At 55.5% G+C, this 23,232-nt stretch overlaps 7 protein-coding genes across 7 annotated transcripts; 2 read left to right on the top strand and 5 right to left on the bottom strand.

The window, feature by feature from the left end:
* Positions 1–744: 744 nt before the first annotated feature.
* On the bottom strand, positions 745–2,515 carry J4E90_006687 (uncharacterized protein; the record flags this gene model as incomplete). The annotated part of the gene is made up of 3 exons (XM_051436232.1): positions 745–942; positions 988–1,777; positions 1,824–2,515. 3 exons carry the CDS (start codon positions 2,513–2,515, stop codon positions 745–747), a joined length of 1,680 nt encoding a protein of 559 aa, XP_051290026.1.
* Positions 2,516–3,578: 1,063 nt separating this feature from the next.
* J4E90_006686 (uncharacterized protein) lies at positions 3,579–5,830 on the bottom strand (the record flags this gene model as incomplete). The annotated part of the gene is made up of 2 exons (XM_051436231.1): positions 3,579–5,611; positions 5,671–5,830. 2 exons carry the CDS (start codon positions 5,828–5,830, stop codon positions 3,579–3,581), a joined length of 2,193 nt encoding a protein of 730 aa, XP_051290025.1.
* Positions 5,831–6,888: 1,058 nt separating this feature from the next.
* Positions 6,889–9,498, bottom strand: J4E90_006685 (uncharacterized protein; the record flags this gene model as incomplete). The annotated part of the gene is made up of 1 exon (XM_051436230.1): positions 6,889–9,498. One exon carries the CDS (start codon positions 9,496–9,498, stop codon positions 6,889–6,891), a length of 2,610 nt encoding a protein of 869 aa, XP_051290024.1.
* A 4,245-nt stretch (positions 9,499–13,743) lies between these two features.
* Positions 13,744–15,504, bottom strand: J4E90_006684 (uncharacterized protein; the record flags this gene model as incomplete). The annotated part of the gene is made up of 5 exons (XM_051436229.1): positions 13,744–14,475; positions 14,525–14,873; positions 14,920–15,206; positions 15,256–15,409; positions 15,458–15,504. The coding sequence occupies 5 exons, from the start codon at positions 15,502–15,504 to the stop codon at positions 13,744–13,746; spliced, it is 1,569 nt and encodes a 522-aa protein (XP_051290023.1).
* A 487-nt stretch (positions 15,505–15,991) lies between these two features.
* J4E90_006683 (uncharacterized protein) lies at positions 15,992–18,860 on the top strand (the record flags this gene model as incomplete). Its single annotated transcript, XM_051436228.1, has 5 exons — positions 15,992–16,060; positions 16,111–16,242; positions 16,294–16,410; positions 16,498–18,577; positions 18,655–18,860. The coding sequence occupies 5 exons, from the start codon at positions 15,992–15,994 to the stop codon at positions 18,858–18,860; spliced, it is 2,604 nt and encodes an 867-aa protein (XP_051290022.1).
* Positions 18,861–19,192: 332 nt separating this feature from the next.
* Positions 19,193–21,460, bottom strand: J4E90_006682 (uncharacterized protein; the record flags this gene model as incomplete). The annotated part of the gene is made up of 3 exons (XM_051436227.1): positions 19,193–19,737; positions 19,785–21,317; positions 21,382–21,460. The coding sequence occupies 3 exons, from the start codon at positions 21,458–21,460 to the stop codon at positions 19,193–19,195; spliced, it is 2,157 nt and encodes a 718-aa protein (XP_051290021.1).
* Positions 21,461–21,750: 290 nt separating this feature from the next.
* On the top strand, positions 21,751–22,986 carry J4E90_006681 (uncharacterized protein; the record flags this gene model as incomplete). Its single annotated transcript, XM_051436226.1, has 1 exon — positions 21,751–22,986. The coding sequence occupies one exon, from the start codon at positions 21,751–21,753 to the stop codon at positions 22,984–22,986; it is 1,236 nt and encodes a 411-aa protein (XP_051290020.1).
* Positions 22,987–23,232: the final 246 nt, after the last annotated feature.

Genomic DNA, 23,232 nt, shown 5'->3' with positions numbered 1-23,232 from the left:
GATCTTTGGGTGACAGCAGAGGGCTGGTAACTAGGCCGGAAGGTCGTCACGGATCTTGCGGTCGCCAGATGCGTTTGCCAGAAGACGTTGTATGCTGCGAGCAAGTTGAGTGTTGATAACGATTGGGTAAAACAATGCTCGCACAAATACGCGAAATGCGAGGCTGATTCCACGCTCACTCCAGCACGTGACGCAAACCGCAAACGCTGCTCATGTGCAAGCTGCCGTGTAGCGAGCGGCGCAGTGACGGAAGAATAACGCTGGCACTTCTGATGTTGCGATGAGGTGTGGAGAGAAGGTCAGTAAGAGCGAAAGGCAGCGACGGAAACGGAAACAAGGCTAACTACGGATAGACGCAGTCACCTTTACTTGCCTGGAGGATAGGTGGTCAGCCGCGCCTGCCCAATGGGAACTCACTGTTGTTACACAGGCGCCGCGGGTTTCAGCCGCGGAGTTAGGGCTGAGCATGTGACGTCGGTGCCTACCTAGGTAACCACATTCCTGGGAGCATCTACATGATTGCGGAAACACGCTACGACCGCGCAGTCACATGGGCATGAATATCAGAATCAACGATTATGCTAAAAGCATGGGTAGGTAAGTGTCGATACATCTGGATCTTTCCAGATCGCTGTCTCATTCATGTCAAGGGTATGAGCCGACGGCCATGCCAATGACCCTAGCTCCTTCCCAACACGAGCAGCAAACCTATTCAAACACCGCTGCAGATGCACGCTCAGACGCCTACAACATGACCAACCCGATACCGCCCATGTGGTCCTTGCTCGACTGGTTCCGCGAATCAATGCCACCCGGTATCGGCGCAGCGCGGTAGTTGTAGAGGTAGTAATGCAGGGAGCCGTCTCCAGCGCCGAAGCGTTGCTCCTCCAGGAACAGCGGGTTATCGAGAAGGGTAAGCGCGTTGAACACGTCAAAGTCGGCCTGGTTATGTTAGCAAAGATATATATTGGAGGGTAGGGTGCTCACCTTCTTTGACAAAATCAACGCGTCCTTCATCAGCAAGTTTAGTCGCTGCTTGAGCTTTGTCTTGTCCTTGTCTTCCTTATCGAATGCTACTTCTGTACCGTAGTAGAAGAGATATGCCGCCTTGATGGTATTGTGCTTCTTGTTGCCGATGACAGTGCTCTCAAGGTTGTAGAAGGAGAAGTAGTCGGTGATCTTGTGGGTGTTGGGGTCCTCAACAACGTAGCTCCACACGACTTGCTCCTTAGGCTTCTCCTTCGGCGCCATCCAGTGCTCGAATTCGGTCTTATTGAAGACTTGTGCCATGTCCATGCGCTCCAGGTATCGCCTCAGCAGATCAACAGCTGCGTCAACGTCCTTGGCCTCCATCTCGCGAAGTCCAGGGGTGGAGGTGGTGTCTGGGAGTTTGTACCGTATGATCTGGCGTTGCTTGGTGCTACCGTGGGGGAGAGGAGAGAAGCCGACATCGTAAAGCTTCTCCCAGTCGATGGCGCGGTGGAAGTAGCGGGCTGTTGAGACAGGTGTGGGGAGAAGGGAGCCGACAGTGTATACGGCCTGGAATGTGCCTTCGACGTAGCAGCGGCGGGTAATCTCTTTGATGAGGACGGGTGCTAAACGCTTGGAGCGGAGCTTCTTGTGGACGCACAGGAAGTTGACTTCGGAGCAGTTGAGGACCTTGTCGCGAACGCGCATTTGTATCGGGATGCCTGAGATGAATGCGACGAGCTTGCCTGAGGCGGTTGCGCGGACACCGACATGCCATTCCTTCTTCCAGCCTGGCGCTTTCAGGGCCCTGCTTGTGTTAGCCAAGTCTCCAATCCCTCTCTCCAATGACCTACCAGTTCAGGAATGACGGCGAGTACTTGAAGCGGAAGGTCGCATCCTTGTCTTCAACGTAGTGGTTTGTGAGCAGCTCGTATACCTCCTCCAGCTGCTTCTCGTCCTCCAGGTCCATTGTCACCCACTCAAAGCCAGGGTACATTGGGCTGGGATTCTTGTCCACCTCGTCAATCTTGATCTCCTTGATAGGGCCGTCCTTGATCTTCTCCTTATTCGCCATCTCCTCGAAGCTGGGTACGGGCTGTGTCTTCCAGAAAGCGTGGCTGGCCATGTCCTTTTGGCTGCCCTGCGGCGCCAGACCCGTCAGCATCTCGTTGATGTTGAGCTTCTTGATCAATTGCGCGAGTTCTTCCTTGTTGTTCGCCTTGCCCTGCAGTTCATTCGCCAGGCCGGGGTTGTTCGCGAGCAGCATGTTCATCGCTTCTTTGGGTAGGACGTTTCCTGCGGGCGCATTCAGGTCGGTGGTCTCGCCAGCCTTGCCTTTGCCGCTGATGGCATCCTTGATCTTGCGCTTCCTGCTCTTCTTCTTCTTTTCCGACGCGCCCTCTGCGCCTTCCACCGTCTCGGTCGCGTCGTCGCCGCTCTCGTCTGCGGATTCGGCTTCTGCCTGCTTGCTCGATTCGGCGACAGCTTCGGCCGCTGCCTGCGACGTCGCGTCGGGGTCGGAGATCTTGGAGGCTTCTTGGGGCATGATGGAGGGGTGTAGGGTGTGTCGGCGGGCTAGCAGGGAGGTGTGGCTGTTGTAGTCTTGCCTGGCAGCTCAGGAACAGGTAATTGAGCACTGAGAGCTGCTTTGGGTGGGGCATGGAGGGGCACCTCGAGTCGCGGCTGCACCTGCCCTGCCGTCAGCACCACAACTTCACTCACACATACACACGAACATGGAGACTGGTCATCGATGATCACAAACAACTTTGATACTCGTAAGATGACTTCATTGATTAGGCGGTTGTAACGCGAATCTCAGTACAAGATACAAACAGGTGGGTATCTTCCTAGCCAGACTCCAAAACACCCGTCAAACGCCGGCCCTGAAAGGCGCCCAAAAGCAACAGTAGCAAGGGGTATCGTAAAAAAGAAAACATCCTGAAGATACCATCGCGACCAAGATCCACAACATCGCCACCACAACATCCTCGTCTCACACTACACTACTCAATCACCCCTTCTACACCCACTTAACCCGCGTCCATACCATCTCAGCATCCATCTCACAACCATCAGTCGCTTCTCCATCCGTCCAGTACATGCATGTCAACACAAACAAACCCTACCCACCCCACCATCCTTCAGAACGGGACCTTCCCGGGGTAAACCCCGGTTCAGTCACTCAGGCACCGTAAAGGGCTATACCTGCTGCATGGGATAAAGGTGAGGAGCTGGTGTAACAAGACAGTCGGGCAATCCAAACAACACATAGTGTGTTCTTGAGCTTCAGTGTCTTGACTCCAAGAGGGTGGAGAGGGTTTGTTAGTAGCGGCGCGGTGGGGCACCCGGTGAGGCACACGAATGCGCTACTCACCCTATAGGTGGCACAGGGCCGCTACCTTGTCAGTGTTGAGTCTTGTGTAGAGGGAGGAGAGGCGGTGGTGGTATTGAGGTGGATTGGTGAGGGAGGTATAGAGGGGGGTTGGGTAGGTGTCATCCGGGGTGGACGAGTGGCGCTGGTGTGTGATGAGGGATCGTGTTGGTGATGTCGTTTCTCTCGTCTTCGTCGATATCTTGGATCAGAACGCTGGCATTCCTGTCCAGGTCTAGGCAAAGTCCTTCCTGTAGAGCGGGAAGTCCGTCGTCCTGGGCTCACCAGTCGGGCACGGATCACTCGAGTAGGCGGGCATCTTGGGCAATGAAGCCATCTTGTGCTTGCGAGGCGGCGCAGTACCGAACTCCATCTTGGCAGTAAACTTGCGGAGCTCGGCGGCGTCGAAAGGAGCAACCTTGGGCTTCATGGCCTCAGGATCGCCCCACTGCGCAAGTTGGCCCTTGGCGGCGAAGTCCTCGATCTGGGGCCCAAAAAGACCCTCAGGGTTGACGTAGACCAGGAAGCGCTTCTCGTGGATGTTGAACGGGTTGTGCTCGGACTTGTAAACGGGGATGTTAAGACCAGGTATGGCGCCAGAGAAGACCCAGTGATTCTTGACGAACGGATCGAAGTTGTCGGGGACGTTACCAGGGCCGTTAGCTTTCCAGGCGAGAATCATCGACATGCGCATGGGCTCCTTCTCGTACTTCATGCCGAAGTTTTCAACTTGCCTTAGGTATTCGTGGCCGAGATCCCATTTGTTGACGGCCCGAATCGAGTGTTCCCTATAACCCATGTAGAAGCCAGTGCGCGGGTCAGGTTTAACGCGGAACTCAAGCTGGCTGGGCTGGTAAGGATGTTTGGCGTTGAGATCGTTGGGCCTTCGACCATGAAGTTCGTTGTAAAGAGCGTTCAAGATGGCGCAGAGCAGAAGACGGAAGTAGTTGTTGTCGTGAACGAGCTCGATGATCGTTGCACGGTAGCCAACACACTTCTCGCCAATCTCGCGGCTGTTAATGGAGTCGTAGTGTTGCTCCATGTACTTGATTTGAGCTTCCAAACGAGCTATGTCTTCGAGGGATTTCCACTGTCGCAGCAAAAGAAGCGCGATCTGGCTGTGGTTGTATGTGGACGCCTCGCAGTAAGCATTGTGGACGTTGTCTTCGTAAGTCTTGATCTCGCGGGGCGACAAATTGTCAGGTACTTTCCTCTCCAAGAGACGGATGAGGGCGCGATTGTAGACGGCTTTCACCAGCTTGAGGCCTACCCAGATTCCACCGAGAGCTGTCCTAATCAGCCCGTTGGATACGGAGAGAAGTTCGCGGATGCCCTTCAGGACGGTCTGGTAGCATCCTAGCCAGACGTTCCAAGAGAACGCATTGTCGCCCCCGCCGAAAAGCTCTTCCATCATGACCAAGCCGATATCGCGAGAGTGTGACCAAATCTGCATCCAAGATCGGATACGGAGCTTGATCACAAGAACGATGAGATTCCAGCCGAGAAAGAAGATGTCGCTCAAAGCGGCCTTGATTATCACAGAGAACTTGGTGTCCGGTTGTCTCGGTCTGGCGGCGGCAAGGTCTGGGAAAAGGCACTCTCCGATGGTAATCCTGGTGATAGGTCGATCGAATACTCTGTCGATGCGACGCGTGCTTGTCCGGGCTTCGTACCAACGTCTCGCCTGTCTAGCAATCCATTGTACTGGGGCGGTTGCAACCGTCTTTGCAAACCGTCCACACAGGAAGAGAATGTGGCCGATGGGCGGCAGTTGGAAGTGGGCGATGAGGATGAGTGGATACGAGAAAAGGACTTTGATTATCTTCGGCCATACTACGTATCCTTCTGACCATCCGGTCAAGTAGTCGGTGATCAAGCCTACCCAAGCCAGGATCAGACAAGCATATCCGATGCGGCAGCCAGTGTGTCGAAAGGAAGCGTCGATGTATTCAGGGATCTGACCCAATGATTGCATAACGTGATCCTTGCCTTTGACGATGATAGCGATCCATGAGGCCATGACGGCGGCGGAAAAGACTGCGGCGAAGATTGCGATGACATCGAATGTGGAATACTGAGGCGTCCACATTACGTGCATTGCAGTCGTACGATCTTGATGAAGCTCGTCGGAACGAGCTCGGGTACGAGACTCAGCCCGAGTGTAGTCAGGGGAGGGGTAGGCGTAGCCGTCTACAGTAGAGAGGTCGGACTCGGGGACGGGCGTAGAGGAGGGGGCCGGAATGTCGTGGGTGATGGCGGTAGCAACAACTAGAGGGGAGGTCAGTCATCGTATATATGAAAGTGAGCACCGAGTAGTCGAAACTTACCTCCGACGGTTTCAGTGAAGGTAACAGTGATGGTAGGTAGAGGTTGTTCAAGCACGAGATAAGTCTTGACGACCATCTCGATATCGGACGCAGGTAACTGCCGTTGCGGACGAAACCAGACGGCGATACCCACCAAGTACAGTAAGGCGTCACCCCACATGATGTTGGCGGTTGTTGTCGCGCACTATCAGAAAGACTGAAGTATCGTGGGTAGAGGTGTCAGTGTGAACGGAGGTGTCGCGCTGCGAGCTAAGCGCAAGCAAGCTCGTGGGAGTGGCAAGAGACAGGTGTGATCAAGAAGTTATCAAGATGGAATATACCGTCAGTCGCCAGTGCGTAAACAAAAAGTCGCAGCGGCGGCGGGGGGAGTGAGCTTTTATGCACTCCAGGCAGCGAGGCTTTAGTGCGATTAGGTCAGCGACGAGTGTTGTTTTGGACCCTTTTTTTGGAGGTCGTGGAGGTGGGGGACCATAAGCGGGGTGGCGGAATGTTTGTTTCATTGAGTTGTGTTGTGGAAGACGTCATGGTGTTTGGTGGTTGGGAGGTTTGTGTGGTGGAGTGAAAGGGGAAGTTGCGAAGGGTGGATGGAAGGAACCGTGGGGACGCGGGAACATCAGCGACGCGAGATAGCGGGAGGAACACCAGAATCGTGTTAAGGACGTGTGTACGGATAGCAGATAGACATAGTGGCCTGGGTTACCGTTAGTATGTTGTTCAGATGCGTGGTCCTTACCTGTATTTATCCTCACCCAAACAACGCCAACTGCACACATAGAACGACGAAGCCATTTTTTGACGAACTATATCATTTCCACTACATCAGCCTGACTTCTATAGTCTCTGCGCTATGCTACCCACTATCCTCTTCTTCTGGTACTGAATCGCGACTGCCGTTGACATCAAACTCCGCCTCAGGGTATTTCCCACCAACCGTAACAAAAATACATTAGATCCAGTCCATCGGTCATGACAAAGCGTCCACAGGACGGGTATATAAAGAGAACACACTGTATGAAGGAGTAGTAAACCAAGGAAAAAGAGATACGCCCTGCGCTGTGCCGTCCAAGGGCACACGCCCACCCTTTCGATATCGTACATTGGATCGCGACAAGATGGAAATGTAATGGAAAAGAGAGATGTATGATGTGATGGCGAAAAGACAAAAAAGGGTATCGCTATGCAGGTGAAAAGCAAAATCTTGGGTCTAAGTGTAGATGCTCAAGCTCGGGATGAGGTACTCTGTGGTCCGCGTATCGTGGTGCCGTTCTGGAACTCGATTGTGAAGTTGACGAGATCTAGTTCAAAGGGGCCGACGTCAATGCTGCCGCTATTGGAGTTCCCGTTGCGGTCGTCTGTGAGCAGGGATTGTATGGACTCCTGTGCGCTCGCGGCCACGTCTAGGTCTTTGCTTTCCTGAAGCGCAAGGAGCACCGCTACACGGGCAAAGTCGAGAGCATTGATGTTGCTCGAGATGGGCTGTGTTACGAGCTCCTCCGTCTGGGCTTTGGCTTGTTCGTTAGGAGCCTCGGCTTCGTCGACCTGGCCGACCGTTTGGCGCTTGGCTAGATGACCAGGGACCTGCGCAGGATGAGGATGGTGGAGTACTGGGAGCGTACGCGACGGGTGAAGTGCGGTCCTTGAGTCCATCGAATGAAGACGCTGAGGTATTGAACGAGAAGCAAGACCATTGAAGGTAATGAGGGCGTTCTCGGCTGCGCAACTGAGCGAGAGCTGAGAGAACAATGACAAGACACGGGTGGCATCCAAAGGAACGTTGAACTTGGGGGCGGTCACCTCGATCAGGCGAGGAATACCAGAGCCCATCGTGGCGTTGTTGGCAGTGCCCTCGATGCTGGTCGTGGTGCAACCAGTAGCATCGTCGTTCGTACATGTCTTTCCTGTGAAGCCGTTGATGCATACACAGTTGCACGATCGGTCGCCGTTGAGTATGGCGACACCGCCGTTCTGGCAGGTAATGATACCGCTACATTGGTCGTTCCCTTGACCCGGCCCGGACGTGGGGAGTGGTGCAGCAGGTGCGTTGGGATTGTTCATGTTGTTGTTACCCCCGTTGTTACTTCCTTGAGTCTCTTGAGCGGCAGAGGTATTGGCGTCCTTGTTCTGGTTTGGTAGGACGACTAGGAACACGGGGATGACGACCGCGGCAGCGATGACGAAAAGCAAGACTATGAGGAGCGTGATGAATGTCCACAAGGGCATACCACAGCACCTTCGACGCGGCTTCTGCTTTTCGTTGCTGAATCCAGAGTCGGTAGCACCGTTGCGTCCGTTACCGCCCGACGGCCACTTCGTCATGCTGCCGTTGCGGAAGTTCGGGGTACCCCGGCCAGAGCGGTTGGGAGTTTCTTGACCTGGTGGTGGGAAAGCGGCGAGCATCTCAGACAATCCAGACTGACGAACTTGGTTCCTGTCGGGAGCACCAGTTTCCCAAAAGTCCAACCCAAGTCGACTTGCTGTGCGTCCGCGATCAAGGTTCGCTGCCAGTCGCGTGGCTCTTCGAATGAGATCTGGCAGACTCGTCAAGCTGCCGCGCGCTTCAGCGTCCCGGACCGCGTCCATGTCGAGCCTCGCGGGCCGTCGCATACCAGCACGCTCGGACATTCCGGGGTGTCGCAATTCCTGTTGGAGTGGTGATGCAGTCCCAACGTTTCCGGCCTTGCTCTTGTAGTCCTCTATCGTGTCTATGGAGTCCATTGAGACGGACCTGCTGAGAGGATGTCTTGAAATACCCGACGGACTGCCATCCCTCGCTGCGAGTGTTGCGGCTCCGATGCCCATGGCCCCTGCGCCAAGCCTAGAGCCATCAGGCTTCTTCCCTTCAGGTCCACCCTTCTTGTTTCCGAAGCTGTCCACTGACTTGATAGTCATCAGCGATGGCTTAGTCCTCCTGCCCAAGCTCGCCTGTCGCAGGAGGGCGGGCGATTGCTGTACGAGGCCGCTTCGGTCGTCGGAGTCGGTCGGGGTCGGTGAGATGGTATCGCGACTGTTTATGGTCTCGCCGTCATCCGAGTAGAGATCGTCATCGGGGTAGAAGTCATCCTTGTTAGTCGGGAATACATTGCTAGAAGCAAAGGACCCGCGTTGTGACTGTATCCTTGAGGAGTTGTTCTCCGACTCCTCGACGATGGGTGACACATACGACATCTGCGTGTAGTACGACGAAGGCCCTCTCCGCGAAGAGGGCGGTGGACCGAGACTTGGAAAGCGTCGCGCTTGTTGGATACTTGGCATAGGCGGTTGGGGTACAGGAAAGTCGGGTATGGAGCCTATCGAGGAGTCCGAGGCTATCGACGAGGTAGTGATTGGGCGCGAAGATCGAAATGAGTTAGGTGAGAAGGTGTCGGCATTCGGATGTAGATATATCGATGTTGGGGAGGTCGGCGAGGGAAGATCGGGCGAGAGCTGCTGTATAGGAAACTCGTCGGATACCGGGCGTGCGAACTGTGGCGGTGGTCTCAGTCTTTCTGGAGAGCGAGGTGGTAAGACAGGTGTCGGATCGGCTTTGTCCCTAGTAATGTTTGGCAGTGGCCATTGTGGTGACGGCGATCCCGAATCAATGTCACCTCTGCTTCCCGAAGGCGCCGGTTGCTGTGACTGTTCTACACGTTCCTGAGAGTTCTGCATGACGAGCTGGTTTGGTCGCCGGGGAAGGCCAATGATCTTCGATGTGTCTGGGAGTTGGGTCCTCTTTTGCGCAGCCTGCATCCGCTCTCTCGCCGCCCGTACCGAACCCTTCTTTGCGTCTCCATCGCTGCTTGCGCCTGTTGCACCGTATGCTGCGGCGCCCAGTCTTGGATCGTAACTCATGAATTAGATATCGAAATGTTGACGGTAAATGTGCCACTCGACACAAGTCTGGCTGTAAAAGGTTGTTGTGCAACGCGAGGTTCACACCCTCGGTGCGCGTGACTGGTAGAGTCGTCGAGTCTGCTCCAGGCAACGTGTGGGTTGTAAGAGTGTTGAATGTGGGTACTGTTGTGCGACTGTTGACGCATACGCACTTGTTGCAAGACAGCTGATGGCCAATGCGGACATGTATGACACGCAGGCCCCGGGGTACTCGAGCTCCCGAATGCTGGTCCAGGTACCTTCTCCAAATTACAGGCAAAGAAGTGAGTGTAGGGTAGACTCCAGGAACAGACGCGGTGATTTGATACGTGTCGGTACACGCGGAAAGCAGCGATTCCTTGCGTGAGCGACAGCCAGTTGCCTGAGGTTTCAGAGATTCAGGAACCAGGAGGCGGCTGATACACCGTATCAGATATCGACTAACCTACTCTCACAGATCAGAACGAGTCCTTTGCATGATCGGTGGTGCTCAATAGGGACTCAATAAGGACAGCAAGGGCTCTGCGGACGGAGAGTACACCGTGATGCAGAGTGTAACCGAGCCACTATAGCCCAAGAGCCTATGCAGCCCAGCAATAACATGCCAAATACGACGAGAGCGGACGCAGAGGCGATGAAGAAGGGAAGGTGTAACGTTCTCTGTTGCAGCACCGTGGCGCTGATCCCAATGGGGTTTCATAGAAAATCCATGTACTTACAGTAAGAGGTTCGCAGCCAAGTCAGACGAGCGTTGTCGGAAGAACGGCTATCGATAGCACGCGATGAACGAAGGCGGTTGAATAGAGTGACAGGCCGTTGAGCCAAGTATAAGGAATATGTACAAAGGGTAAATGCGGGGACTAAGCTACGCGGAGGTGTCGAAAGTAGTAAAAAGAAAGTATAATAGTTAGGATGCGACAGAATGGTGGTGGCGCAAGAGCTTCGAGCTCGCGAATGGCTTCAGGCCGAGATGGAATGGAAAGAGTGAGGATAGGCACAAGGCACGAGAGACAGCGACGACATGTCACGCAAATACAGAAACTTTGGAGTGGCAGGCAGGGCAGATTGTGGAACACGCAAGGTTGGCATGGTTCAGAGTTAGAAGCACGGACTAGAAGGTGTAGTGCAGGAAGCGAAGACGCCACGACATGCGCGGGCGACTCAGGGGCCTCGTACTGGTCACCGTCTATCGAAATCAGCATGGTGCGACAGTCGCGGGCAACGCACACGCTCCCGCCTCAGCACGAGGTGAGGAGAGGGTCCCAAAGATGCGCCCAACGTGCGCTGGTGCGAGAGCGTGCGCCGTTTCGAAAACGTCCGCTGCATTCACTGTGATGAGGGTAAGGTTTCCTCGAGGCGCGCCTGAGGAGCTATTCGTGGTTATTCGTGGTTGTCAGCACTTGGGGCGATCCGGTAATGTTGTAGGATGCTTCAGATGCTTGCGGCCATGGTGTGTTTTACATAGCATCACCTTGCGTAGACGAGGCGGGCCCGCGACTCGGTCTCGAGTGTCGTTCCGGCCAAGACAGCCCAGTTTAGCACTCGCGTGCTGTTCCTGCATGCATGACGCTTTTTTGGGGCCAGGCAATACGCCTACTGCGACGCTCACAAAGGGTGCCTGCAGGAGTGCGAACCATTCTGCCTGAGGGCGCCGTTGACGGTGTGCGCAGCGACGTTCCAACGCTGTCACTAGGGATCCTAGTGATCGGGGAAAGGGCCGAGCCAGCGAGATTGGACGCAGGGTCGCGATCGAAGTTGATTTTGCGAGGCTCAGCGAATGGCTGTAGAAGACGGGATTGATATTAGATGCCGAACCACGGTGACCGTGATGGCGGGATCGAAGGTGGACAGCTGGGAGTAATCAATTCGAGGCGTCCCATAGATAGCGATCGACAAGTGAGATCCAGCGGCCTTGGTGCGTCGATTACACCGTCCCGCGTCTCGTCCTACCGCGCCAAAACCTTGACGTGGTATCTCTGGAATATCCCAAGGCTGACACTATCTCGCGCAATCACCGGTAGAGTTCGCGCAGAACCTTGGATGTGGCCGTTGGGCAGGCACCGGCTCAGTCTGCCACGTGATGTCAGCGTGGCGGAAATTATGGGCAAAAAAAGAAACATCCGACAGCGCCTCTATCGACTCGACCCGAGCAAGTGCTCTGTGCATACGGAAGCTGCGGTCGTCGCTACCAGATCAGCGAAGATCCCCACCTGGGCATCCCCGTGTACCGCACACGTCATGTATGGATCTTATACCACCAGACTCATGTCCACACTATTGAATCTACTGAATCCTGCGGAAAAATGTTTACACTCCACACATGTGCGACTTTTTCGTGAGAAGAGTCTATCTGCAATCTTGGTATGCGCCTGTGCTACCAAAACATGGCGGGGAAGTAACTGCTCGGGCTCAGTTGGCAGGCACGACGGATAGCTGCAGTATGTAGGAGCGTTGGTGCAACTGCTGCAGCCTCCCTATTGACCTCCCAGCCACAAAGTCATGTACGACAACTGAACCCGTCCTCGAGTCATCGCTCGTGCAACGTCGAGTACCCACGCGAACAGCCAAGCTCAGCATGTCCGAGATGACTCGGATGGCTACCGACGACGATGGAGAAATGGCGCAGCCGATCAATATGGCCTCTCAGCAAGTTCGTCGAGGGTGCAAGACTGAATTGCTCCTACAAGTTACTGAACTCCATTGTAGGGCATCGCCATTGGATGCAGCCGCACATTCCGTAAACCCGTGACACCCGACCAGAGCTCTGGGCATTTACTGCCGCATACTGGGGCTTCTCCAGACGGAGGTGTAGCCCTCGGGCCATCACATGGCGCATACAGCCAGCTATCCACGGACATCTTCACTGCCCACGGCCCTGCTCAAACAGCGACAACATCCACGCTCTCGAGACCATGTGTAGTTCCACCCTCGCCTTCTCGACTAGCCAATATCCGGGTCCGGCGTGCGAACAATGGCTCAACGCTGGTACAGTCACCAGCCCGTGCTGGCCATGCCGCGCGTATGAGACAGATCTTCGAAGACGCCGGCCGTGACCATCAGTCTCCCCAGCTTGAGCAAGGCGTGTCGTATCCCCAGCTACCAAACATCTCCAGAAAGGCCTCGCCATCGGTCGAGCACTGTAGGGATGAGCAGCACTTGAATCTCACAGCTTCTCTAGTACAACGTCCAAAGTCACAGAGCATGTCGAGAGCGTCGTTCAGGATGGTATCACACGCGACGCAGGCGAACAGTCCTCGCATATCCGAGCAGAGTTCAGAGGCGTGGTCGGACGACTCTGGATACTTCATTGCGGGCTCACGAAACCGCACTGCCAGTCTTACTGGTCCGCCTAGGGATCGTATCAACGACTGGCTTGCAAGTACATCTCTACACGAACAGGAGACATGCGGTATAGAAGATGTACTCGACTACCAGTCTACTAGCCATTTACCGCGCTCTTCGTCTTGGAAGGACGTCTTCAGCAAGGATAGCACCCAGTCACCCCATCATATCAGCACAACCACAATCCCAGACCCATTTCTCGAACCCGACTCTACCCTGCGCATCTCCCCCCTTTTCAAAGCTCTACCTCCTCGACTATCTCGCAATCAGCCACACACTCCAACCCAGACACAAACGCCTTCTCCAACGACTGTCACCATCCGCCCTCACCAACCCGCAGTAAACCGCCCGATCCTCGAAGAGGGCGGTATTCAACTTAGCCCCCTCAGCCCCAACGTCTGTATCGAACGCGGCCCGTCTCGTTACCATTCAACGCGTACGTCGCCGATTAAAGAACGACGAGCGTTGCGGTATACTATGAACGGGAGTGAGAATGAAAACGAAAATGGCGGTGTCGGACTACAAAAGGAGAAGGGCAAGGAAGTGGGTGATGCAGAGGTACAAGGCAGTCCGCTTGCGCCGTGCAAGATCGGTGTCGGAACGAGATTCCAGCATGCAAGGCATGGGGTGAGGGGAGTGGGTAGGTTCGGTCGGTGTTTGGGGACGTGAAGGGTCGCTGGTAGGGCGATTCAATCAGTTGGAAAGAATTGAATAGAAGAGTCAGCAGCGGGCTGATTATTGGGTATTACTGCTATATCTCAACATGGAATACCCATCAACACAGCAGAAGACTTGGATAGATCGATAGTATAGAGTGGAGCATATGACATTGCATTCGTACAGGCAACTCGTCCGCAATGAACGTGATATATACTTGTATATTCATTGTCCCTCCTCCGTCTTCTCCTCACCCACCTCATCCTTAAGTATCCTGCAAATCTGAATCTTACTCTTCCCTGCCCTCAGCACCAGCGCCTCCCAGTCCACGAGATAGTGATACGGATTGACCTCCTTGCCCGGCTCGATAGTCGCCCACTTCAGCGCAGTAGGGTTATCAGGCGGACCAGAATTGGGTACAATGACGTACGCGCCCTTCTTCGCGATCAAGCGGCTCGCTTCGGATTTCGAACTCGCGAGACCGGCGGCGTGGAGGACGTGGGGGAAGGATCCGGCTTGGAGCATGGAGAGCGGGAGTGTGATGACATTTGCTTTGTCGTGCTGGGGTCGTTCGGGTGGGCTGCTTGCAGTAGCTTGTGCGGTCGAAGAAGTGGCGTAGGCTTTCTTGTATTCTAGCAGTTCTGTGTCCTCCTTCTTCATGTGTTCTTTTTGCTCGCTGGTGTCGCCCTCGTCACCGGCAATCGCGTTCCTCAGCGAGAATAGCGAGAAAGTATGGGCTCCCTGACCAAACGCGTCCTTGTGTGCGGCTTCAGCTTTCTTCGCGTCTGCGGCTCCGTGTGCTAGCTCGACGATTTCGCGGGCGAGTATGTGTTGGGCGTTGCGCTTGGAGGGGTCTTGGTTTTGGCGGTTCATTAGGAGGCGGATCTCGTCAAGGGGGAGGAAGGTGAAGAGCTTGAGGTAGCGTTCTACGTCGGTGTCTGCGGTGCGGAGGAAGTACTGGATAATTTGTCAGTGATGGCACCGTAGAACATTGCGCAAAGCGTACTTGGTACAGATCGAATGAGCTCATCATCTGGCCGTCAAGCCAGACTGCATTGCCCGCGCTCTTGCCAAACTTTTCGCCAGACGCTGTTGTAAGCAGTGGTGTGGTGAGACCGTAAGCTGCTACGCTTGGGTCTTCGTCGCCTTCTGCTCCGTTGTCCATGCGATGTATCTTGCGCATATGACTGACGGCGCCCATGCCGGCAATGATGTTTCCGTACTGGTCAGATCCGCCTATTTGTAGTTGAACGCCCTGGTTCCGGTACATGCTCCACCAGTCGTAGGCTTGGAAGAGGGGGTAGCTGAACTCGGATATAGCCATGCCTTCGCCGCTTTCCATTCGTAGCTTGACCCTAAACGTGTAAGAGGCATTCTCTACTCAAGACATGGCGGACTTACGAGTCGCGACTGAGCATAGCACCCAGGCGCATACCAGACCCCAGATCCCTCATCAGCTCAACTGCACTCAACTGGGACAGCCATCTCCTGTTGTTGAGGATATCCTGCTTTCGGCTGACTAGGGGGGAGTACTGGTACTTGATGCCCAGGCATTTGACATTCGTCCACAGCTTGTCCAATTGGCGCTGTATGCTCTCCACATTCATAGACTGCACATCCTCGCCTTGCCGAGACCGAGCCGTTGTTCTGCCAGAAGGGTCGCCAATCTGGACGGTGCCTCCTCCTAACTAGCCATGATTAACTCGCGTTGTATGCATCGAGTCGCGGGTGGCTCACCAAGCTGACGGTGTAGTAGCCATGGAGGTACATCCAGTACAGCGCCATAAGCGGGAGAAGGTGGCCGACATGTAGAGAGGGGGCTGTTGGGTCTACGCCGACATATGCGCCGATGCGCTTTTCGGTGAGCAGCCAGTCGAGCGTCTGGCGTCCACTGTAATGATTAGCGATAATTGAAAGAAGCCGTTCGTCATGTGCTCACCCAGCGACATCCTTCACAAATCCACGCTCTTCAAGTACACTCAACATGCTCTGGTGCATCCCCGCCCGCACTTGTCCCGCGTGTTCCTCCCATTGCGCCTGGCGTATAACTGGGTCGGGTTCCTCGTCGGCCCATCTCGCTGCCGGTCGCTCACCACGGGCAAGCACATGTTGATGTCGTATGCATTGCCGACAGACCGACGGTCGGGGCCGTGGTAGACGTCGTAAGGCTGACATGGCTGCCCATTGAGCGGCATCAAAACTTGGGCCCATGCCAAAATGTTCCCAAATGCCAAGATGGGACTAGTGCACCTCGCAGCTACCCCGACCTCCGCGTCCGCGTCCGCACACGTCACCTCCTCGGCCTCTTAGTGCCTGCATATGCATCATTGTGCTGCTGAATGCCTTAGTTGTTGGTCAATGCAAACTCAATACTCTCCTCATCATCCGTCCCGTCCATCGTGTCTTTCTGTGTGCTTTCTATCATTACCCTACTTAACTACATAGCTTATCTTGACTTTCTGCATTCGATACCATGTACGCCGCACTCAGCTGCCATCCTCCGCTGGGCCAGACGACTACCATTCCCTCTGATCGAGAATCTGTATGATCAATCTATACCCAGACCTAAGTCTCATCTAATCACACACTCAGGTAAGGATTACTGTAGTCATCGAGAGCTCAGCCGGGCCGGAGAAGGCATGGGAGGTCGCTTTGTGGCACAACTTTGATACTCTTGATCAATGGACAAGCACTAGCTTAAAGCCAAACGATGAGGCATGCGTTGTGAGCAAACGACCGTGCCACCTGGACTCGTCAGAAGCTAATCGCAAGTAGACGGTAGTCAAGCCCAGTCACTCTAATGTACAACGCCAGTACTATACAATCGACTTGGCCGGACGACCCAAGCACGGCTCTTCGTTATCGTATACCATCACTTTCAGAGCCTCAGAGGTGGGTCCTGAACATTCGGTCTATAATAGTCTGGCTGAACTGATCATGTAAATTGATCGATCGGAGGGCTCTCACTAACATACCCAGAACGAACCGTGGAAGTGGGCCAACGAACAATTCTCAACCTCAGACGGTCGCCTCATGTACCAGTCACCAGATGCGCTGAAAGAAGATTTGACTTACTATCTCGAGGGCCTGCCACCATTCCTCAATATATCGAAAGAACAAAGCGATACGCCCAACACCGTTCTTTGGGACCTCACCTACCCCATCAGTGCAGCGTCAGGCAAGCAGCCTGGTCTGTCAGGAGAAAAGCTTGGTAAGCCAACGAATCTCTCCCGCTGGTTCGCCGAAGTACGACTATGGGCTCCATGGCTCGCACCGAGACAGGGCAAGGACCGATTCCAACCTGATAAGGATGCCATGTTGGCCGCATTCGAGCGTCATGATGGCACCCATCTGGCACTGCTCGCCGTGAGTGGGTTGGATGAAGTATTGACAACTCTCAATCATGACGGCGACGGCAGAGTCGTCATGAACGCCAGGAACGATAGCGAAAAAGATGGCACCGTGCGTATCGTTGCTGCAGTGGGCATGAAGCTAGACGACGCAGTAGCAGCTTCAATGTACTATGCTCGCAAACTCGTAATGGCATACCAAGTATCGGCAGGACTGGTCAGCGAAGAAGAAAAGGCCTTGATTGACGACTTCAAACCGCAGTGGCTGGAGAACTGGTATGATGGCTTGACGTACTGCACCTGGAACGGCTTAGGCCAGAAGCTCAATGAAGACAAAATCTTCGAGGCACTGGAGTCACTACGCAAGAACGAAATCAATATCAGCAACTTGATCATCGACGACAACTGGCAGTCACTCAACACCGAAGGCGGCGACCAATTCGACAACGCCATGACAGAGTTCGAGGCAACGAAGAAAGGCTTCCCTCGTGGTCTCAAAGCCACAGTCAGTGACATACGAGAGAAGTACAGCCACATCCGCCACATTGCTGTATGGCATGCCATGTTTGGCTACTGGGGTGGCATCGCACCCGAAGGCCGTATAGCAAAAGACTACAAAACCAGTCTCGTCCAACTCAAAGATGGCGTATCCGGTGGCAAGATCACCGTCGTAGCCGAAGAAGACGTCTCCCGCTTCTACAAAGACTTCTACGAATTCCTCTCTTCCTGCGGCATCGACTCCGTCAAAACCGACGCTCAATTCTTCCTCGACGAACTCCACGACTCCGACGACCGCCGCAAGCTAATCAAATCCTACCAAGACGCCTGGTCCATCGCCCAACTCCGTTCCTTCTCCGCGCGCGCCATATCCTGCATGTCACAAGCCCCGCCCCTAATCTTCCACTCGCAATTACCCTCGAACAAACCACGCATGCTGCTGCGTAACTCGGATGACTTCTTCCCTGAGGTACCTGCAAGCCATCCCTGGCACATCTTCTGCAACGCCCACAATTCCATCATAACGCAATGCCTCAACATACTCCCCGATTGGGACATGTTCCAAACGAGCCACGACTACGCCGCCTTCCACGCCGCCGCACGCTGTGTCTCCGGCGGCCCCATCTACATCACCGACGTCCCCGGACAGCACGACATCGACCTCATCAACCAGATGACAGGTAAGACGCCACGCGGCGACACGGTTATCCTCCGCCCCCATACTGTGGGTAAAACAACACAAGCCTACAACGCATACGACGACACCGTCCTCCTCAAAGTAACCACCTACGTCGGCATGGCCCACACCGGCGTCTCCATCCTCGGCGTCTTCAACTGCACTCCCAAACCCATCTCCGAACTCATCGCCCTCGACGCCTTCCCCGGCGCAGAAAAAGGTACCTACATCATCCGCTCGCACACAGACGGCCAAGTCACGGCTCCAACGAGTGTAGCGACTAACGATGCGTTTGTGCATATCGAACTTCCGGTTCGTGGCTGGGAGATCCTGTCTGCGTTCCCGTTGATGGAGTTTGAACTGCAAAGAGGGGAGGACAGTGAGGCTAAGGGACCAAGGAAAGTGAGTGTTGCGAACTTGGGGATTGTGGGTAAGATGACGGGGGCGGCGGCGATTGTTAGTGCGGATGCGTATGTGGATCGCAGTTCGGGGCGACTGAGGGTTTGGACGAGTTGTAAGGTTTTGGGGAGGTTTGGTATGTTTTTTTCTCTTTCGTATTCCCCGTGTTGCTTCCCTTGGTGCTGTGTTTGGATATTTAGTAACACGTCACAGCACTATGTGTCTCAGACCTCCCGAAGCGCTCCATCGAAAACGACTTCTTTGCCGTGTTGTTCGGTCGCCCTGTTCCGGCACATTGCGTCAGTGTCAGCAAGGAATGCGAAAACGTGCTTGAGATCGATACGGTGCGGGCGTGGAAGGAAACTGATTCAAAGGCTGGATGGAGCAACGAGGTCGTTGTGGAGGTCGTCATACGATAAACCTACACTGACCAAGAAAACGATTGTACGAAGAATGGAAAGAGACCACGGGATATTCTTAGAAAAGCATCATCGCATCCAGAATCGTCATGTAGAAAAGACAAGTCTTTCACTTCCAGGTATCTTATATGCATGCAAAACCCACCACTAACGCCCCCACCACCAAACTATTGTGCTCAGAGAGCAAGATAACAAGAGCTGTACACTTTTATCAATCCCGCCCGTTGCCCTAATCGGAAACAATGCGTCATTCATACAGCTGGCATTCCAAGGCAAAACATGGCGGTCGTACGAAGTCTGAACTGAGGTTATCAACACGGAATCGAGACTCATCATAACTTGACGCCCCAAACACCACGTCCACCAGCGACGCCGACCCACTCGCCGCCTTGCCCTGTCAGAGCGCTCTGAGGTGCCCAGCTAATGTTGCCGACTTCGTAGTCGCACCGCCAGCTGGCGTAGGGTCCCTTCTGGCCTACGGGCACATTCTGCGCGCCCGCGGCTCCGTTTGCGGGATGTGTGGTCGCGGGCTGTACGACGGGAGGCTGTGTTGAAGCGTGTTCCCCGCTGATTGTCGCGCCGTTGTTTGCGTGTAGCAGGTCCCAGATGAGGACGAGGGAGTCGTCTCCACCAGAGGCGAGCATGCCTCTCCGTGATGGGTTCCACTCTATGCTGTTGACGGACGCGGAGTGGCCGCGCAGTTCGAGCAGGGCCTGGCCTGGTTGTCGAACATCGAGAATGCGGATCAGGTTTGAGTCGGCGGCGAAGGTAGCGAGGAGGTGGGAGTCGTGGGGCGATGCGGCGAGACGGAGGAGCGGGGGCGCGTACGACATGGTCTGCTGGGCTTTGGTGGGCGACATGCGGCCTGTTGGCGAGCCTGGATCTTGTTAGCAATTGGCGTCGGAGGTGGATACAGAAACTGACCCTTGTCTTTATCGCCGCCCTTGTCTGAGGGCTCGTAGATGATGGTGCTGTGCTCTAAACTGCGGAGATCGAACATGCGGACACTGCCGTCGGCTCCACAACTGACAAAGACATCGACACTTCCGGCGCAGAAGCGTACATCGAAGACCTCCTTGTCGTGGGCAATCAATTGGGTCTTGGCGGTAAGCGAGGGTATGTCCCAGATGGTGCAGGTCGTGTCTATGCTGGAGGTGATGATGAGCTTGGGCGACATGGTATTCCAGTCGAGGGAGGTCAGCGGTGCGGTGTGTTCAGGGGTCTTGGAGTTGGAGAGGAGGGCGAGCGGCGTGAGCTTAGGGAGCTGGGGCTCTCGTGTGTTTACGGAGGACGAGCGCGTGATGGTGTTGCTCATGTTGTTTCCGGAGGCTTGCGGCAGCGACCACAACCGCAGATGGTCGCCGGACGTTGCGAGGAGGTCGGTCGACTGCTTCTGCGACGACGGCGGCTCCCATAGTATGCGCGTGACGGGGAAGGAACATGTGGCTTCGGCGATTGCGTTGTACTCGAGGCCGTAGGGTGTCGCGCCCGGGGCGGAGGTGTCTTGGGGCGCTATCTGCGTGTCGAGAATGCGGATGAAGTTGTGGTTGTCCTCGAGATAGCTGCCGACGGCCATCTTGCCGGCGCTGTTGCCGCCCGGGACGTTCCATTTGCACCAGTCGTAGGCGTAGATGCTCCACGGGGCGAGGTAGTTGCTGTTGGAGGGCACCTTGTTGCCGTCGCTGACCATGGTGTTGCCGTGTCCCATGCCCTCGTGGTCCATGGTCGAGTTTGCGCGCGGCCTGATGTCGGCGAGGCCCAGGGGTGACTGCGATGCGGCGCCCGAGGGAGTCGTGGGGTAGTACTTCTGGGCGGGCGTGCCGGCGGCGTACTGTTTCTGCTCGGGGGTGTTGGAGAAGGGGACGTATTTCTGGTCGGGGCCCAGGCCAGCTGGGCTCGAGCGCGAGTAGGAATGGGCCGAGTGAGGGGAATGTTGGGGCTGGCTGATGGTGTTGGAGCGCGTGGGCAGCGTGTACTGCTGGGCGTTGCTGGCTATCTGCGTCTGGGTAGGCACGACGGGCGCCGTGTAGGCGTTGGCAGGCGCGGGTCGCTGTTGCTGCTGCGGCCCCGGCGGCTGTTGTTGTGGCTGCTGCGCGGGCTGGAGGGCGCCGGGGACTGCCGGGGAGCCATACTGCGAGTTCTGAGGGGTTCCATGGTCGATGTTGATGTTGGGCGCCGAGCGGTAATTGTCGGGCGAGCTGTACAGGTGCTGCTGCTGGGGCTGCGCCGACGCGGATGAGGGCACCTGACCGCCGCCAGAGGATATGTGCAGCTCCTCGTTGGTGCGCCGTCGCGGGGCGTCGAAGCTCGAGTTGGCCTGGGGCGGTGCCGTCGAGGGCAGGTAGGCGTCGCCCTGGGCCGGCTGGTTCGCGCTGCTCTGGGGCAGGAAGGCGTCGGTGCCGGCGCGCGTGGTGCCCTGGGTGGCCCCTCGCAGATTGCCTCCAGGCGCTCCTATGCCTACAATTGCGAGATACACATCAGCCCACGTTCACGGCGGTGCCCAAGGCCGACATGTACATACTCCCCAGCGCCGACGCCGCTGCAAAGATGCCCTGCGCCGGGTCGTTGTGCGCATTCTGGTGGTGGTTTCCGAAAGGCATGGCGCCTGCAATTGCTCTACAGAGTACGCTGGCTCGGGCGGAGGAAAGAGAGACTCGGGACTGTTGCGGCGCGTAGTCAATCGTCAAGAGCTCCGCTGCGGTTGGCCTCGACTTGCTGGGCGCCCGCGGCTGTTTCTCGGCAAAAGTTCCCCACCACCCCTCCGCCCTCCCTTCACGCTGCTTCGGGTTACCCCCATGTGACACAGGCTCGCTTCCACCATGGTTATGATTCATGATCTTCAATACCACCGTCTCCCACTTCAGGTTCGAGGTTCATTGACACCCGCAACATGCCGCCAGCACACAAACCCGTCCGCCGTGCCCTGCTGCTGCTGCCGCCTGCGCCCTCACCACCCTCCTATGCAGCACTCAAGGCTGCCTACAACTCGCCCTTGTTCACCGTCTTGAAAGAGCTGGCCAGGTCTCCGCGCAAATCCAATGAATCCCTACTTCTAGAAATTGCATTACCATGCCCGCATCTGTATGGTCATCTTGATGAGCCCCGCGGCCTGCACTACGCAACCACCCAGCAGCTAGTAGCCGATCTCTACAAACTCATTTGCATCACTGCGAGCAGGGAAGCTATCGATACCGAAGACTCAGAGGGCGTTGATGCTCGTGTTGTTCTAGTCGCATATCCCAGGGACGGCCAACTGACGAAGCCCCTACCAGATTCCACCCCAGAGCAGGAACTCCAGGGGCCAGCAATAGACATCCATACGCTAGCACGGAGTTCGCGATCATGGGATACCGTCTACTCGGTCGAAAGCGAAGAAGGAGAGCGCGTACTGAAGAGCTTCCTCTCTCTGTCGAAAGCCCAGATACCCGTGTCCAAAGTTCGCGGTGGTATTGTCAGTGTAGAGGCCCCAGATCCAGCATCGTTTGCCGATGAGACAGACAAATCAATCAACCACCTCTCTGTTGCCGTCGGGGGGACTTTCGATCACCTTCATATTGGCCACAAGCTATTGCTTACCATGTTTGCCTTTATGCTCGGAAGGAGACAGCCAACCACTTCCGATGCGAAGCCCAGTGTACTTACAGTCGGAATCACCGGGGACGCTCTACTAGTGAACAAGAAGTTTGCGGAGCATCTCGAAAGTTGGAAAGAGCGTCAGCAATCAGCACACGACTTTCTCGCATCCCTCCTCTACTTTGGCCCCCCGGATGACGAGCGCATCCGTGTTGAAGAGATCCAAGAACCCGGCCCGAACGGACATGCCGTCCACGTCAGCTATCCCTTTGGGCTCACTATCAAATATGTTGAGATTTGGGATCCTTTCGGCCCAACCATCACTGACAAAGACATCTCTGCCTTGGTGCTGTCGCTCGAGACAAGGAGCGGAGGTGCTGCAGTGAACAACAAGCGCAGCGAGCAGGGATGGGACCCCCTTGAAGTTTTTGAGGTCGCTGTTCTCGATGCCAGCGAAGAAGACAGCATTGATGAAACCTTCCAGAGCAAGCTGAGCAGCACTGAGATTCGTCGAAAACGAAGCGAACGTGTTCAATCCAGAGCGAAAGCGTGACCCGATAGGCGTGGCCGGGCGGGTTGATGGCGAGACACGTCTTTGAGTGTTTGCCGTGCTGGAACCGGCCCAGGCGATATGTGAGTAGAGTTTTCGTCGGCACGAGAGGTCGACAAGTCGACGAGGCAGGAGGTCATCTAGTGTCATTTTCTGTGCGACGATCTACGACAGCTGCGTGCGCCATAGCTACACGACCGCGCAGGTCCGCATGACGTTACCAGGGCAAGTATAGGCTTGTGAAGCAAC

The sequence above is a fragment of the Alternaria incomplexa genome, assembly GCF_024043165.1.
Source record: "Alternaria incomplexa strain BMP 0042 chromosome Unknown scaffold_9, whole genome shotgun sequence".
NCBI lineage: Eukaryota > Fungi > Ascomycota > Dothideomycetes > Pleosporales > Pleosporaceae > Alternaria > Alternaria incomplexa.
Note: the sequence above shows the minus strand (reverse complement) of the source record. Positions and strands in the feature narration are given on the sequence as shown.